Source organism: Mastigoproctus giganteus, chromosome 1, assembly GCF_048544385.1.
Source record: "Mastigoproctus giganteus isolate SK-2022 chromosome 1, ASM4854438v1, whole genome shotgun sequence".
NCBI classification, from domain to species: domain Eukaryota; kingdom Metazoa; phylum Arthropoda; class Arachnida; order Uropygi; family Thelyphonidae; genus Mastigoproctus; species Mastigoproctus giganteus.
The window spans coordinates 232,622,654-232,642,073 of NC_143575.1; the positions used below are offsets into that span (position 1 = coordinate 232,622,654).

General features: G+C 32.8%; 1 protein-coding gene across 4 annotated transcripts in view; it reads right to left on the minus strand.

Annotated features, from left to right (window-relative positions):
- Positions 1-3,889: 3,889 nt before the first annotated feature.
- Positions 3,890-19,420, minus strand: part of LOC150091606 (uncharacterized) — a 306,538-nt gene continuing 291,007 nt past the window's right edge. For 2 of the 4 annotated variants that reach the window (XR_016547109.1, XR_016547108.1), the window contains 2 exons: positions 8,742-8,851; positions 3,890-4,151 (listed from right to left, as the gene is read on the minus strand). Coding sequence is in view for 2 of the 4 variants with exons in the window: in XM_090376258.1 (XP_090232384.1) it covers positions 4,084-4,151 (68 nt within the window). In the remaining 2 variants the exon portion in view is untranslated. The remainder of the gene's footprint in view (positions 4,152-8,741; positions 8,852-19,420) is intronic. The other 2 variants (XM_090376258.1, XM_090376263.1) reach the window with 1 other exon arrangement.

Sequence of the window (19,420 nt, forward strand, 5' to 3'; positions counted from 1 at the left end):
CAATGGATCAATGGTCCGCTTCGCAGGACCACAGCTTTTTGCATATGTACATTTTACCAAAACAATAATTCGATCATTACCATTAGACACAGATTTCATCATCGCTACAATTTACATGACAGTGAAAGTCCAAGTGTAAATCTGATGAAATCATGGGTCAAGAGATTCAAAGAAACCAGTTAAACAATAAATCAAGACCGCTGAACTGTTCAAGCAGTGATGAGAATGTGGAGCGTGTAAATGTTTCAATACGCGAGAATATGCACCAATCAGTTCAGAAGTGTGCTGCAGAATTAAACTTGCCCCAAACATTTGTACATCGAATATTGAAGAAAGATTTGACTCTGCACCCTTACAAAATCCAATTGGTTCAAGATTTAAAAGTCTGACTTCGTTGCAAGGGTAAATTAAGCCAATGAAACGTTCAAAAGATTTACCAAATTTGGCAACGTTTTGTTCTCTGATGAGGCTCATTTTCATTTGAATGGACATGTAAACAAACAAAACTCTCATTATTGGAGTGAGAATAACACAAGACTGAAACACCAGAGAGCACTGCATTGTCCTAAAGTTACCATTTGGGCTGCAGTGTCAGCTTCTGGAATAATCGGCCTGTACTTCTTTGAGGACTCACACGGCCATGTTGTAACTGTTAATTCTGGATGATATGTTCAAATGCTGAGAGATTTTCTGACCCCACATCTGCAGGAATTTCCAGGATACAATACCAGGATATGGTTTTAGCAAGGTTTTTAAGACTTGTCACACATTGAATGCAACATTACTAGTGGTTTGCGAACCGTTTCCAGAAAAACTCATTTCACGTAGAGGTGACATCAAATGCCCTCCAAGAAGTCCTGATTTATCCCCATTTGATTTTTGTTTGTGGAGATACCTCAAGAGCCATCTATACTCCAATAATCCAATAACAAGGGAGCAATTAAAAGAAAATATTTGCCACGAAATCGCAAGCATTCCACCAGTGCATCTTCGAAAATTTGAGGGTTAGGTTTGAAGAGTGCTGTCATCGTGAGGGACACATCTCAATGATCTGATTTTTAGAAAATAATTTTCCATTAAGTGTAGAATATCTTTCATAAATAATTTTTTTTTAAAATGCATATTTTTTTTCATTATGATTTTTTCAAAAGTGCAATTGATTATGCAACACCTGTACATACATATGTAAATGTGCAAATTTTTATGTATAATAATTATTATTATTTTTAATTAAATAAATTCGGTTTTTTTCATGCTATTTAAAGGCTTTTTCTTTTATCTTAATACATTAAAACAAATTTATTTAATTTTACCTTACGTTTGATTATCCGGAAAATTTTGCTATCCGGAAGAGGTCTGACAATTATTCCGGATAACTGATGCTCTACTGTATGTGTATATTTTTCTGCATCAAGCCAAATTTTTCTGTATCAAGATTAGTCATTCATTTGAAATAGGTTTTTAATCATTTTCAGTCAAACCTCTGAGTATGCAAAGCAGTTTTTTCCAGTTTTTGCATTAAAATCTAGATTTAACTGTACGTATTATATATAAAGATAATTACATTTAAAACAATTTCAGAATCATTTATGAATGTATACTAAACACCAAATGTTTAAAATTTACTTATGGTGATTAATTTGCTTAGACCACAGGTTCTTAAACTTTTTTTATCCATGACCCCTTTTCACAAGACGAAATTATTAGTGACCCCTGGCAGTAAGTTAGGTTTTTATACTCTAGTACTAGAGTCTAGTTACTGCAATTCTCTATGTTTATTTCTGCACTAACAACCAAACAAATACAGAATGAAAAGGTTGTATGTATAATAATTTCAATAGTTCTATAACAAATACAGTAAGCACAGGTTATAGTGATCACTGGTTATTAGAATCAGCTGCTTTAGAGAATCAAATTTCAAAGAACCGATTCAAATCAATAAAATGCAATACACTTTCATCATTTATTAGTATCATATCTTCAGTTAAAAGAATGAATCTTGAATGTCTCTGTGATATTTTTCAAATGCACATTTCTGGAGGTCACAACCATAAAACAATAAAAACAATTTGCACTTTTTGGTTTATTAGGCCTTTTTGTTTGTACAATCTGTTATCTACTACAGCTTTAACAGAAGAAGAAATTGCTCAGTCTGTTACTGATAATTTTGCCAAGGAGGAAAATGAAGATGAACCCGTTTGCCATTTTGTAAATTCCATTTACAAAATGGCAAACTTGTGAAGCTATAGCCGTCCTGAGGAGAGCAAGTGATCATGAATATAGACTGTTATACAATATTGAAAAATCTATAAATAGTTTGTAGTGATAATTTAAAGCAATCTAAAATAAGTGACTATTTAAAATTATAATCATATTACAAAGTGTCATGTTTAATTAATATGTATATTAATTAAGCTATGTACGTAGGTATAAATTTATTTTTATTTTGCTAACCTGTGGATAATATCTTCCGATTTTCACACTTCATTTAATTAGTAATAAACTTTTGGTAATAAAGTGTAAATTTGTGCTTTATATCTTTATTTTTAGTCTGTGGATAATAGTCGTCAATTTTCGCTTATTAGAATCGGCATTTATTAGAGTCAAAATTCAATTTACAAATGCAATCACTATAACCAGCGCTTACTGTATTTAACTTACTCATGTTTATCAATGTTTGCTGTGACCCCCAGAGTCTTCTTTGGCAACCCCTCTGCGGGTCACAATCCACAGTTTAAGAACCACTGGCTTAGACATTGTTTTTTTTTGTTACTTAAAAAAATAAATAAATAATAAACTCAAATTATATTCAGAGCTCTTCAGATGGGGATTTATTGTTCATAAAAATACAGCACTGGAACATCAACTTTCGGAAACAAATTCTTCTTTTTTTTTTTTTTTCTTTTTTTAAAGGGCTAAAATATTAAATGTTAACAGCAAACTTTGTTTCTTCACAATATACAACACTCTGTACATTTTTTTTTTTTTTCCTTTTGGCCTAGGGGATCAACAACTGCTCTTCTCAAGGGATCACAACTAGAGCAGTGTCCCACTAAAAAGTAATTAAAAAACTGCCTACTTGTGTTGCTTAAAAGAGAGGCAATCAAATTTGACCTTCTAGTCCAAGTGTAACACTTTAAACCACTTTGAACTACTCACAGGCCGAGCTTTAAACTTCGTATATATAAAGATGCTGAACTATTCAGCTCAGTGAGTGGCAGTGAAAGCCAATATTATGGGCAAAAAATTTCTACTGTTTATGGAAAACTTGTGCTTTTTTTTTCCAATTTGCCTGAGGAAAAAACAACAAAAACACTAGTTCTTTGTCAGGCAATACATTTACAAATGCACAGCTTCAGTTACTTTAAAGAGGAATGAAATCGTGCACATTAAAGAACTAGCACCTGTTATACTCACACACACATACATTCAATGGGTTAGTTTCTGTACACTGTTGAGATCAGAAATTACAAACGTCTCTTTGTACATACACGTCTGTCCAACCAGGTATCCTAGCAATAAAAAAAAGTGCGGAAAGCAGTCTACCTCCTTAAGCCACATGACGTCCTGTACAGTAAAACACTGTCTTTATAGTTCAAGTGTACAATGCTATATATATAACTATACATCTATATACATAGATCCACATATATATCTATCCATACAGATATATTTATATATATATATCCATTTTACTTTTCCGGTCCACACAGATGGCAACATGTTAATAACTCCAAAATGCAGTATATAATAAAAATGTGCAGTAATCTACAAATAACAGTGGACCCTGCCACTAGAGATATTGTGCAGTGTAGCTCACAGCACAGTCTTCAAAATCTTGGAATAAGAATAACCCCACGTAGTTCTTCACATAACTTCACATTCATAGTTCTTTGTTACATCATTTCCATGAATAACACATCTTTTTCTGGTCATCACAATATGTTCTGTACACCCAGTTAAACTCTGAGGGAAGAGGAAAATAAGGACACAAAATTTACACTGTACAGTTGCTCCCTAATCTTGAAAGAGGGATGGACTTTATATGGAACCTGCTATCACTCATCCAGACTCAACTGGATTTTACTGTCTCACTTTAAATGGATGATGAATAGAGTTCAATCTTGCAGCTTGTTGACTGGCAATCATCGCTATAAATAAAGAAATCACAATCAATATGCAACAAATTAATATCTCCTTAAAAACTATGTGTCAAGATAAAAAAAAAATGCAATTAATATTATATCTATACAACAACAACATGACAAAAATGAAAGTGGAACACAATGCACTTTAGAAAGGATATATACATTGGAATATAAATATCAACTTGTAATCAGCTTGATTAATGCACACAGCTAGAATGGAGTATATTAATTATCTGAAAAAAAAAATATATAGTGGTCACCCAACACAGCCCACTGGTAAACACAACTGATTTATAATATTTTGCATATAAATTCAAGCCTCTAAACAGAATGCAAAATTTTGTTTATTTTAACAAGAAACTTCAAAAATCTACCAACTAAATTATATGAAATATTTTATAGTTTCGTTTAATCTAATATATCTTACTGAGCCTAATTTCACACTCGTGTGGAAGCCCAAAACATTTCAAAAGCAGGGGGGGGGGGGGATCACAAAATACATATGACAATACTTTCGATTTTTTAAAAGTTAGGGCACTGCATTCACCCTAGAGATATTTGACAATATAAAAAAGGCAAAATTAAACATGAATTATCACTACCACCTGTATAGTAATATATATATATGTTGTTGCTTGGTTTTTAGGAGCATTAGCAACTAAGGCCATATTGCTCCAGGGATATGTGGTGGTCATTCCCTGACCTTTCTGCATCCTCCATATTTGGTGGCTCATGGGCTCGAACCCCGGTGTAATCAAGAAGCATGTGCTACGCACTGCTGCTCCTGCCAACGGAGGAGCCTATATATATATATATATAGTAGCCGAAATTTGCCTTACCATACATTATATGTACTTTAAGATAGAGGACATAAAACTGACCATAGCCAGGGCCTTTCTTAGGCCTAGGCAAACTAGGCTAGGCATGTGCCTAGGGCCGTAAATGGCAATGGACACAGCCAAAATCGGCAATATCCAGTATCATAATGACAAGTATGAGTGCTTGTGTTCCTTATAAAATTTGCAAATAAAATATACTTTCAAACTGTAATGTAGCTTCTAGTCAAAATGCGCGTGCAGCCAATACGCTCAGATTTGTATATATTTCTAAGGAAATATATACAAATCTGATGAAAATATATTTCCTTAGAAATATATGCAGATTTATTTGCTTTACACTTTTATATTACAAATTTCCTAATTTTCCAAGGCTCCCATGCCCAATTTCTTTACTATTAAAGTAGGGCATAGAGTCCCCGGAAAATATTTTGCCTAGGGACGACATACTCCAAAGATAGGCCCTGTTCATTTTTTTTTTTTTTGGTAGTTGTTGGCGCATTGGCTTCTGTGACCATAATGCACCTCCCAAGGTTTTTGCAGTACTTTGATCCAAGCCCGAGGCGGGATTCAAACCCACAACCTTTGGTTTGCCAGGCAGGCACTTGACCCACCTGGCTAGCCCGGTCGGCGCCCTGTTCATAATAAATATTTTTACATGGGCCAAAAAAAAAAAAAAAAAAAAAAAACTTTTGCCTAGGGCCTGTATATCCTTCCCTCAAATTAGACCCGCCAACAGCTACTATAAAATACTATGCAACATATATCACAATACTCATCCTAAAAGTGTGAATGTGTCTTTGACGGCAAACAAAAGTCCATATCTGTATGTCACAAGTTGTCACCAAATTCATCGTAAAAAAAACAAAAAAATATATCTGAAAAAATTTGTGTTTAGTAACTGTTAAAAGTTAAGTAAATTAACTAAGATTAACTTAAAAGTAGTAAAATTTTATAAGCATTAAGGTACCTCTAAATGGTTATGTGAAAGAACTTTGAAATTATAAAATAGACAATACTATTCTGGCCTTTTCAATTTTTTTTTTTTTTTTTTTCTTTTTTCCAAAACAAATTTGATGCACTAGCATAAAAAACCATAACAGATATTTCAATATGAAGAAAAAATTCACAAAAATAATAAAAATAATAAAAAATTGTTTTATTTATATCCCGGCACAACCACATACAGAGGAGTTTACACTAGTCATTTGACAGGAATACCAAATAATGACTGAACTATATTTCTGCAGTCATATGGATATGAACCATGGGCAATGCAAAAGTGTGTACTATGATACTGCTGCATTGTCAGCTTGCTAAGTTTTTAATTTATACATTACGGATTTCAATATAAAAATCTCTTTTAAGTGTTTTAAAGCAAATAATTCCTGTAAACCAGCAGTCATATAACAAAATAAATGAAATATAAATCCACTGAATGCTCCATTTTTTGATGAAGCTTGGAAAGTCTGTCAAATGCACATATACTATATCAATGTACATTTGAATAGCTAATAACAGAAGTCTTTAATTGCAATATGCCACTTTCCAATTATGTTAATCAACCTTGGATTCTCCAGCCCACTTACTTGAAAACAGCCCTTTCTGTATTCCCCACAGCAAAGTAACATGGCTTTAAATTTTATTGCAGTGATATACATAATCAACAAAGATTATTAAATTAAATTGTCAAAGAATGAACAGAACTGTTTTTAATGAAGTTTTTTTAACATTTTCTGTTAAAAACTTCAATAAAAGAGTTCAGTACACTCTTAGACATTAAAATTATATGCATAGGATAGTGTGTAGCAGTCAATTCCACTTCACTTGACTAAACTATGGATCAAAATTTGGTATTGTCAATATTTGACACACATAATTAAGATATAGTAGTATTTAAAAAATGGATTATACATAAAGGGCATTTAATGATGGATGTAAACAAGTCTTTAGAATATTATTAATTCATATTAAAAAATATATACATATATATTCTGCTAAGTAAACCTTACAATATGTAAAAATAGAATAGGTTTTTAAATAAGTCATTTAATATTTAAAATATTCATTTTGTATTTTTATGTATCTATTACTGGAACTAAGTAAGGTTTGCTTTCTGTCACCTAAATGACTAAGAGTATTAGATAGTTTCATGTAACTGAAGTATAAAATGATATTTCGATTCTCCAGGCTACCAATTGAAAACATCTCTTGCTATATTAAGATATTCCCCACAGCAAAGTAATTAAACTGGGAGGAACACTGAAAAGAGAGGACACTAAGAAGGCACATGGCATGAAACTCACTGAGAATGCAAGGAACTGTCAGTAACAATATAAAAGAAAATTAGCTTCAGCACAAAAACTATGTTGTATTTAAAAACACATGGCTCATTCTCCTCAAGAATGTCGGAAATCTTGTAAAATACTATGCGCATTTTCTAATTTCATTTGAAAGGTGCAATACCATATCTTGTAAGCATGTGCACAACATACTTTCTCACTGTGCTAGAACTCACATTCTTGTTTTTTTTGTGAAATTTCACAAGCATGATTTCACAAATTTCACTTAGGAATCTTCAATAATGCTAACCTGGTTTCATCAGGCTTGCATAGCAATGGCAACAAGGCATGTCCTTTCTACTGATTGAAGGCAATCCACTTCCTTAAAATTAGTAAACTAATTGCCAAACAGTACTTTTTATTGGTGCATTACAGTAAACCAAACTCCATACAGAATTTTAATTTTTGTAGCAATCTTTTACAATGAAAAATTTCTTTGTGAAGCTTGGAGTTAAAAGTTCCAAAATTTCCAACATAAATTCAAATTTTATATACTTAGCCTCTTTAAATATTTAGCTCAAACTAAACACTGGAGGAATTAGAATGTGCCTTGTACATTCTTTTCAGAAAATAAATTTCTTCTTTTTTTACAAACCTCAATTTGCTAATCATTATAACAACATGAGAAAAGTGCTGCTATACCTAGAGCTGATTGTTCAATCTTCAGAACCCCACACGACCTTCAGTGATGGTGTCTGTTCAGTCCACACAGCTGAAACTCTCAACAATATCTTAATAAAATCAAAGAAATCAAGTGTTTTCTTTGATTTTATTGTTTAATTTATTACATTCACAGAGCATGAAATAAGTGTTACATATTTGATTATAATGTATTACAAAATGCTGAGTGAATTTAGGTTGTGAGTTTCACTTCACTGTGCAGTGAAGTGAAAACCATTACATTTGATTAGTAATTAACTAATCAAACTAGTAAACTAGTAAGTAACAAGACAATTAGTTATTTGCTTTTCACTTTTATTAATAGCAGAGAAAAAAAAAAAAAATTCAATTAATTTAAGAAATTGAATGTGCCTGAAATGTAACATCCTGTATACACTGCCTAACTTATTTGAAAATATGGGTGCCTCTCTTAGTTTATCAACCTATACTTGCAATTTTATACTATTCAGTTCTGTTGCCTAATTATGTTTTTCAATGATGCAAAGTTTTTTTTCTCCACTTGAATTTGAATTAATTTTATTTCTATATCTAAATAGTGTTCTTGTGTGTGTGCGTGTGTGTGTGTCACAATTCAATATATAAAAGATGGAAAGGAAATGAAAATAACCACTAAAGACAGCTGTTTTAAAAGCTGACTGTGGCGAAGTTATCAAAACAAAAACTGCTTATTAATAAAAATGTTTCTCTTGCGCAACACAAAAAAACAAACATTCTGTTCAGTTTGGGCCTCTTACCTTATAAATGCACTGCAGAAATAGTCTACGTGTGCCTATGGCTTTGGAAATCATTGGGAAAGAATTTTCATATTTTTGGAAAAATGGCTTTCTTTATTTTTGTAACAATCCTTATGAAAGTAAATTGAACATGTGTTAAAATAATGCAATAATAATATTTAGCTTAAATAAGGTGCAAAATTATTCACAAAATAATATTTATATTTTCAAATGTCATGCTAAGGATCTTAAAATTTGGACCTATATTTCTAGGAAAATAAAACTGCTAATATGATTACTAAAAAATATTATGTGGGAGCCTACAAAATATCTTAAATGTGCAGACACATGTAAAGAAATTTTTAGTTTTATTGAAACATACTAGAAGGTACAAAAGCCCTTAACCCAGGATCCCCAATTTACTCAAACTCTACAGATTATGTTTCTGGTCCTTTATTGAACCCTTCTTCATTCTAAAATTAATAAATACATACTTGTTAATTTAACAAAGTAACTATTTGCAAACTGAAAGCTTTATCCAAATTAAATAATTTTATAGAAACAAAGGTAGATACTTATTAAGATACTGAACAAAACTGACAATGAATCATAATCAAAGAGCAGCATGTATATTAGCAGTGGGGGGGGGAGAAATGAGATACTTCAGGGTCACTCACTTGGCCTTTTCTGTCATAGTAGGAAGCCAAGTGAGTAACCTTGAGATACCTGTTTCTTTTCTTTTCTTTTTTTCCTTCCTCCTTACTTTCATAAGAATGACTTTTTGTTAAATAATTTATAGTTGTCTCTATAGTAAATAATAAAATAACAAGAATGAATAATCAAAACAATAACTACTTATCTATATTATATGCATAGATACTGAATGTCCAGCTCCATTTAATATAAATAAGTATTCTTACTGTTTTAATAATTGAGCGCTCTTATGATTCAGTATAGAGAGAACAAAATTATTTAATAAAATCACGCTCCCTCTAGTATGATGTTCAATGTGATTATGATTCATCAAGTTAGTTGTTGTTGTTTTGGTTTTTAGGAGCATTAGCAGCTTAGGCCATATTGCTCCGGGATATGCGGTGGCCATTTCCTGACCTTTCCGCATCATCCGTATTTGGTGGTGACGGGCTCGAACCCCGGTCTAATCAAGAAGCATGTGCTACGCACTGCTGCTCCTTCCCACCTGGCTACGGAGGCGCCAATCATCAAGTTAGTCCTGTTCAATATTTTAATTAATAAGAATGTACTTTAATTTGTAGTCTTCCATCTGTAACCAGCTACTTAAATTCATACATTAAAAAGTAAATGTTTTCTTCATTTCAGCTAGCCTTTTGGAACTGAAGAAGAAGAAGGGTTCCAAACAAGAGGCTAAAAAGGAGCAGTACTGGACCCAAAATGCAGCCTATAAAGTTTTAGTAAACTAGGAGTACTGAGTCAAGCACTTTGTACCCTCTAGTATATTAAACTAAAATTTTGTTTCCAACACGTGGGTAACTGTCTCATTTAAAATACTTCAAAATAAAATTGGGCTCATTAGTTTCTATAAAGGAGTGATGTGATAAAGGCTACTACCTGTTCAGATTTCAACCATCTATCTGTGGACTCCAGACCAACAATCTGAGTTATTTCATTTACTTTTAATAATAGTTTAAAAACAAAATAAGTTTATAAGTGTTACTTAAATGTACTGTACAGTTATCCTGAAGTCAATAAATACATTAAAACAGAATACATATTAAAGCTAGCAAAATTCATTCCATCTACAACTATTATAATTTGAGGCAGTCCATGATTGCAATCTTATATGTGATGTAGTCAGTCTAGGTGTTTTCCTTACATCTGTACTAAGAATCTTATGAATACAGATCACATAATCAAATACCCTAAGGCTGCAGTAGCGAAGTGGTCAGGCGCGAGGGTGCATTAGTACACATGCCTTGAGTGAACGGGGTTCCAGCCTGTGCTTGCTAAATATGGTGCTGTTCCTTGTATTCTCTGTATCTTGTGAACTCCTCTGACTGTGTGGTCATCCCGGAGTATAAACGGAAATTTAAAAATATATGAAAAACTAAAGTATAGGCATATAACAGTAGACCAGTTTATGCCAAATTTTCCTAGACTGTCTTGCGATACTGCAGAAATCTAAATTAACAAGTTAATTTAGATTTTTTGCATTTTATATATTCTATTAAAGAAAATAAGCAGCTGCAGATGGTATTTTAAAGAAGAGGTAATTCACTAAGGGGTTGGGGGGCTTTTGTAGCTATATTTATTAAAACTTCCAATACAGACATTTAAAGAAAATTTATTGACATATGATTCTTAAACTATTTCAAAAGTCTTCAACTTCAAAGTTGAAAGCAGTTTTGAAATATTTTAAGTACTGAATATCACTTTCTAGCTAAAGTTTAAAAAATTCTTAAGGTAAAAACAATAATAATAAAATAAAAACACAAATCAACAACTCTGAATTTCTTTTAAGTCTGAAGTCCACTTGGGAAGGGATGATTAAAAAAAAAAAAAAGGTAATATTAAACTTTCCAACTGTATAGATACGCATAATTCAAATTATTAAATTTTACCATGTTCAATAAACACTTATAAATTATTAATCTTATTTTTGATATTTTTTATATAAACATGTGAGAAATCTTCAGCAATTACAGGAAAACCTTATTAATTCAAATCTTGATCAAGTGACCCTTCAGTCAATAATAATAATAATAAATAATTAAATCTGTAAATAGTTAAAAATATAGTACTATATAGAGGGTGTTTCAAGTAAAATGCACTGGAGTCTATCATGCTTATTTTTAGGTTTAGGTAATTTGTTATCTGGGCCTTTGTCATATTTCAGCTGAAATTTTGAATTTGATGTTAAAATATATAACTGTTTAGATTTTTACAATATCTAAATTAATTTTGCCTAATCAACTTCTTTTTGCTCAATGGGAAAGGTTGTTTCCTGTCCTGCATCTGAAAAGATGTTTAAACCATTTTACTTGCAGAAGAAAAAAATAAATAATAAAATAGCAAATAATACAACAGCAACAGTCATAGTGTGCAGAGAGGTGACAAACAGCCAAATACGTGTGTACTGGAGAGCAAACATCACATACAACTATTGTATTTTTTGTTTTTTTCTTTAAATAAAATTAATTTACATTCATTTCAGAAATACAGTGATAATGTTTATAGATTAAATCGATGGGGAAAAAAATTTCCCATTTAAAAAAACCCAGTTGATTAGGCAAAAATTTTAATTTTGTAATCATAAAATCTAAATGGTAGCACTTAGTCCAATTTTAACAAAAAATTCAAAAATTTCAGCCCTCCCCAAAAGTAGTGCATTTGACTAAACCTAAAAATAAGCAAGTTTAAACACCCTGTATATATAATAAATATGCCAAAAAGTAACATAAGTATAAACTGTAGAAATGCTATGTAATAGTAAATCTATGCATAGTGGCAAGGCAATAAACATAAATACAATGCAATATAAAATTCAATTATCTATTACCCAAGTTTTAAAAAGACTCAAAATGGGAATGAGTCAGAGCAGCAAAGACAAACACAGTTTGCTGCATTATTTTGAGAAGATCATCTATCTTGCTCTCCTTTTTTGTAGTTTTGTACCTTTCAATGACAAAGTCGTTAATTTTTTTTTTTCTAGTGCTCTCACTAATGCTAGAAATCTCCACATTTCAGTAGTGACTCAAACAGCTATTACAGTGAATGCTTCGTTAGGAATGAGGAAGGATGCTAACATTTGGGAAGTGGGTTCTCTTCTCTGCCTTCCTTCTTACTCCCCTCTTTTTCCATATAGGCAACAGCAATTACCTGCATCTCAAAGCTGCAGTCATGTAGTACACATTAAAAAAAATATTCAAAATTTGCTGCACAATCCATTACATTATAATTATTGTCCCAACTGCTGGACACAAGAGTAGGTGTTATATTCCCTCTTTGATAGCACTACTTTCCTCAATGGAAAAGTAGTGCTATCAAATTATTTCTTTGTAAAGAAATCCAGCTTTAGCAAATACTTTTTCATTACATTGGACCACACAGAATTTCATGAAATAACTAAATGTCTCATGGCGTCCAGAATGCTGTCTAAGAGATAATTGCACACCAAGTATGATGTTCTGAGGAAACTAAGGATACCAGGATCCAGAAGTCACAGACAGCTAGATGTCTACATGATGGTCCAGGATCAGAACGATTTTTCTGTTCTGGCTGCCCATATGTCTCTCCAACTGCATGAGCAATCTGTAAATGGCTTACCAGTCATCCAAGCATTTTTGAATCAAAAGAAGAACATTCTCCACTTTGAAGCATTGAGGTGTTTTATATTTTTTCAAGCATAAAATGGCTTTAACTTTTCACATCAATTTTCACTGCAAATCAGCACAGTTAACTGTTCTTTGATTTTCTTTCCACCTTGATATTGTGTATAAATGGCCAGCAAAGGCCAGGACCAGTTTTGGTGAATGATAGAATGAAAAATTCCCAGCTTGTTTGACAACACTTCAATGTTCTTATTTCATTAGCATTCTTCACAATTACTTCAACAGAGGAAGAACACAAAGAATAAAGTCTACTGTATGAGGGAAGTCATACTATTTTACTGTTCTCCAGGGCATGCATTTAGAAAGGGCAACTGTTACAAGAAAAAGCAGAGAGTTGCTCTCCTTCTGCGAGAAAATGCCTAAACCGCATTTTGTCTTAGTAATATGATATGGTTTCAAATTAATCAATGCTAAGTGTTTTACTAAGACCATAAATTGTATCTGAATTAAAAATTTACTGTACTTAAGAGCACCAAATCCATTTGCATAACAGAGGAACTGAAACCACTTCAGATTATCAGATACATTGAATTATTTGGTACTGAGTTAACAAGGTTTTCCTATGTTTGGAGGTTTACACAAGTAGTGAATGTTATAGTAAACTGTACTGCTGTTTCTGTGACATAGTGGCTTTGCTACTTTACATCCATTTGGAAAGACTAGAAAGGTCTGTGTTCAGTTACAGATGCTCACTAAAGGAACCAATAAAATGACATTTTCCATCATGGCAATTCTCATTTTAGTATTAGTAGTAGCAAATAATGCAAGAAACCTTACAAAGCAACAGCAAAAAAATAAATAAATAAATAATAATAAAAAATAAAAATGACACATTACCTATATATCCCCTAAAATAATTTGTCTACTTCTTCCTTGAATTTATTCAAAATACTTACTGGCCGAAGGCAAACTTTGCACATCTACCCTACACCCATCCTTCCTCAATTTGAATTTATGTTCCCTCCTGTGTATAGTCTGGGCAAGAGGAAGAATGCAATTAGCATTAAGCCTGCGCAATCCCCTCAAAGCTTTAAACACCTAAGTCAGATCACCTCGCAGGTGCCTAGTTTCCAGAAGCTGCAATTTGCAGAACTGAAGCTTTTCTTGGTAAGGCCACCCTTTTGTTTCCTTCACTAATCTCATTGTCCTTCTCTGCACCCATTCCAGCAGATCTACATCCTTCTAAAAATGAAACCTAATGACTGCCTGGTGCAATGGGATAATCACCTCCTTATCCCTGCTAGCAAAGTTTCTGTATATCATTTGACAAAATCCCCATGAGCTGTCCAGGCAGTCTGTCTGCACTGCTCAGAAACCTTCATATCTGATTGCACAATTACCCCCAGGTCTTTTTCATTTTCCATTAACTTGAGTGTAGTACCACACAGTTGGTATGTTAATCTGGAATTACTGCTAACTATACACAGTACTTGCATTTTTCAGTGTTAAATTTCAACTGCCATTTCTCAGCACATCTGCCTAATTTTTCTAGATCTCATTACAGTAGCATCCTTGATTACCGTCATCAATCAACCTGCCAACATTTGTATCAGCTGCAAACATAGATATTAAGCCTGATATACCTTCATCAATATTAATAAATATAGACCTATGTGATTATTTACCTGTGCATTTGTAGTGTGCGGCATTCTCAAGGTCGAATAAATATCACTATGTAATTATTTACCTGTGTTTACATAGGTCACTTAAGAAAAGGCCTTGTAAAAATTCAGATCTTGGGTACCACTCCATACTTCAACTAAAAGCCAAGAAGAAGGCAGTGAATGGCAGGTGCCCACTCATTTTTTAGCCCACCCCTTCCTCCTAGGTTGACATGCCTGGGGTGTTTATTCCCCCCCCATTTGCCACTATTTTATAATCAGGAATGCTGACCGGGCTAGCCGGGTGGGTAAAGTGCCTGCCTTGCAACCCAAAGGTCGCGGGTTCGAATCCCGCTTCGGGCTTGGATCAAAGTACTGCAAAAACCTTGGGAGGTGCATTATGGCTACAGAAGCCGATGCGCAAACAACTACCAAAAAAATAAAAAATAAAAAAATAATCAGGAACTCGTTTTTCGATTTTAAAACAGCGGCAACTGGGGAGAATAAACACCCTACCTAAGCTAAGCAACCCCCCCCTCCTCGACGACACAAACCGATCAGAAACAAAACGCATTCACAGTAATCACCCAATCACAGAACTCGACCATACAATCACTCTGTTCTAAGACCATGCCCACTGTGCGGAGACAAGTGGTACCCAAATAATACATTTTAGCCAAAGGCCTTTTGCTTCAGGTTCCATAATGCATGAGGAATATTGTTGCATCCTAAAGAGCAGGACTAAAATATTTAACTAATATTTACAAACGATACAAATATTTAAAATATTTATAAAATACTAAACTATTTACAAATATACAATATTCATTTATACACAGATGGAACATTAAATGTTAGGCAGTGAAGCACATGCACGAGGTTGGTGAATGTTATGGAGACAGTTGTCAATAATTAATTGTATCTGTAGTGATGCTGTTGTTATTTGGTTTTAGGAGCATTAGCAACTAAGGCCATATTGCTCCGGGAATATGCGGTGGTCATTCCCTGACCTTTCCGCATCCTCCAGATTTGGTGGTGACGGGCTCGAACCCCAGTCTAATCAAGAAGCGTGTGCTACGCACTGCCGCTCCTTCCCACCTGGCTACGGAGGCGCCTGTAGTGATGCATTTGCATTTGTAGTGATGTAATTGCCTTGCCCCCTTCTCCCACTGGCTCGAATAAATATCAGTAGGAGGAAAACTCTTTTTAACATAAAAAAACATATGACTGCTGTTATAGAAAGATAACAGCAGTCATATGTTTTTACATGATGTAATTCCCTTATATATAAACTGTTCTAAATATCCAAGTAAGAAAATATAAAATCTGAGTAAAGGAAATTAGTACTTTTTTTTAATATAAAAAAGAGCACTAAAATCACTTACCAGGATTACAGCTGAATTCACAGCAATGATGTAATCTGTGAATGAAATGCAATAAAAAGACAAAGGTTGCATAGATGCAAGTAAAAATTAATTTAGTGAAGAAAATTAGTGCAAATGGATTAGTTATATATTTTTAAAAATTTATCACATCTGTTGTATTTGGTAACTCCCCCATTACAGCACAAAACTTTCATTACATAAAGTTATGAAAACACAATGTCTCATTTCCGTGAGATTAAATGAGGCACCAAAACCAAGCTCACGTTTTCTTTAACAGGAACAATTCTTTAAAAAATTACAATAATGGATTTTTGGTTTTGCCTGTTAAATGATTAGCAGTATTTATTATTATTCCCTTTATTTTGGATCCTATCCAAAATTTTCTTCTCAGTGGAATAATTAATAAAATTCCTAAAAAATTAATAGAGGTAAAATTTTGCTGTTTTCCTGAAGCTATTAGTGATAAACTGAACATTTTTCAAACTTAGAGGACCTTCACTTTCACAGACTCTTTCAGATAATGAGGTGCAGGGTATTACAACAATGGATAAATGATTAGTTTTCTGAACACTGAACAATTTTTAACATCACTGCTGAGTTATACTGGTCTGAAAACCTAATGTTTTTGTGTTGCTTATCCTCGAGACAAAGACTGCTGTAAATTATTCCCTCTCCCATCACCACCATCTCGTAGAACCAGCAACCTTACATAAAATTTTAAATGGAGGGGAGATATTCTGTTCTATTCAAGGGAAACATTTTTCCTTTTCAGTGAATGACCTAGAAATATTTGTTCTGTGCATGTGAAGGAGGGTACTATACAGAAAGAATGTGAACACTTTTTATAGGAAATTTCCACTTTTCTCTCTAAACATGATCCCCCCCATAAAAACCTGACCACAACCAACCACAGTATTTTTGTCACTAATTTAATTACTGGCTATAAATTTTCATATTATTTATTCCTTGTGACATTTTTTTTTTTCTTGTTTTCATTAACTCTGTTACCTAAAAGAGTCTAAAAGCTCCTATCCACGTGCAATTAAAAGTTCAGTTTATACCTTAAAGGGGAAAAAAAAAAAAACACTACAAAAAATCTATCTGTATTAATTTTTCAGAAAACTGCTTATAACACTATCACTTACCCTGCATGTGACAATTCAGACAAAAGCAAATATCAAAATGTATTTCATCGGAAGCTGAATTTGCATTGTTAAATTTTAATCTGTTAAAACTTGTGATATCAGGAAAATAATTTTCACTCTCAGGGTTTAATAGTGCCATTCATATTAGATTTATAATTTCACCCCTTCATTATTTCTCTTAAAATCAAATTATTTAATTAACTTTTAAATTTATATTTATCTTTTATTTTTGGTAGTATTTAAGAAAGTCAATTTTATTCATTGAATCGAATCATTTCAGTTGCATATATTTTTGACCATAGTGTCAGTAGCAAAATTTAAAGAATCTAGGTACACATTGGGAATCTGTGTTGAAAACTTTGAAACTGTGCCACTTTAATCCTAAACATCATAGCAGCCAACAATATGCAGCAGAAAGTGTTTCAGTATACAGAGTTTGGTTTACATAATGCACAAACAAAAATACTGTCTGGTGTTTAGCTAAAGAGTTTGAAGGAGCAGATTGCCTTCATGATCAGAGGAAAGATATGCACTGATGCCTAGCCTGATGTAGTAGATGAAGCCAAACAAACATTACTGAGTCACAATGACTCACAAAACAAATATGAGCATTTCTTAGGAAAAGGAGGTATAGCACAGCTCATACCGTACTTTGCGAGAGCACACTGCACTCATTGCTTACAACTCCTCAATAATGTTTGTCTGGCTTCATCCACTGTACGACACACAGGTATAGATGGGTGCACAGTGTATCTTTCCTTCTGATTGAGAAAGCAACCAGTTTCTTTAAATTGCTGAACTAAATGCCAAAGAGTATTTTTGTTTTTGCATTATGTAAGCTGAATTCAGTACTGACTTTAACTACAGAATATTCATTTTTTTGTAATAAGCTTTCTGCTGCATACTGTAGACCTGCCACGATGTCCAAATTTAAAATGATGCAGTTCCCAAGTTGAACATAAATTCCAAATATGCACTTAAGACTAAATTTTCGGTTCTAGGCCAGCAGGGATTAGAAAAATATAGACAACACCTAAACAGGTAATTGAATTAAAAAAAAAAAAAAAAAAAAGAAAGAACCCCCCTCCCTCTATCTCTAGTTCTTCAATTAAATTGAAGTGTTTTTAACTCTTATGTTATTTTATATAAAAATTATAACTTTCCAAAAAATTTAAATTAAACAATAGTTTTCTTTTTTTCGTGCCATATTTTTGGTATATCTTCTAGGTTTGCTTTCTTAGACATGTGTCTATGTCTGATTATCACATGGAATTTATTCATAAATTTAATATTTGCATACTAGTATTGGCTACTTGTAACCATTAAATTATACACTGCTGCATATATTCTTATTTCTTAAGGGCATTTTTAATTTTAAAGGTAACCGTCAGCATAGTCTGGTTTATGTCATGTATCAACAAAGATACTGTACAGTGTTTATTTAGTTAATCTATATAATATCGGTGTAGATACACCATAGACAACTCTGAAAGAAAGAAACTATGATAGTAGTGTAAAGCATAATTTCATCTGTGTCTCACATTGTGCTCATCCTTCGCAATGAATATGGTATTGCACTACCTCGAATAAGTAACACTTCACTAATAGAGAAGACTATTGTTACTTACTCTTGGTGGGCACCACCACCCATGGTAATAAGTAACAATAGTCTTCTCTTATGCGAGGTAGTGCAATACATGGTAACTCGTGAAGGATGAGCACAATATGAGATATAGATGAAATGATGCCCTTTACACTACTTCGTAGTTTTTTCTTTAAGAGTTGTCTATGGTGTATCTACACCGATATTATATAGATAATCTTAAACTCGTAAAATATTATGCCTAGTAGCATTTAGTTAAAGAGTTTTAGCTGATAAACACTGTGTCACAAATAGCATCCACTGACTTAAGACTGTAATTGACAGATTTGTCAATATGAGCCATCCTGCTTACAAACTCATTATTTCTAAATTCCTTAAAAATTCTTATTAAAAGTAAGTCTGACTAAGGAGAAAGGACTTTTGAATTTATACATTCTAAACTTGGGGGCTATGAATTCCTACAGTTTTACAGACGACATATTTTATAATGTATGAAATCCAAAACTTATATAAACACTTTGAATTAAAAAATCGTAACAAGTGTTTAAAACTGAAACAATGTCAATAAGGTTTTAGGACTGGGGGGATGGGGAGGTAGA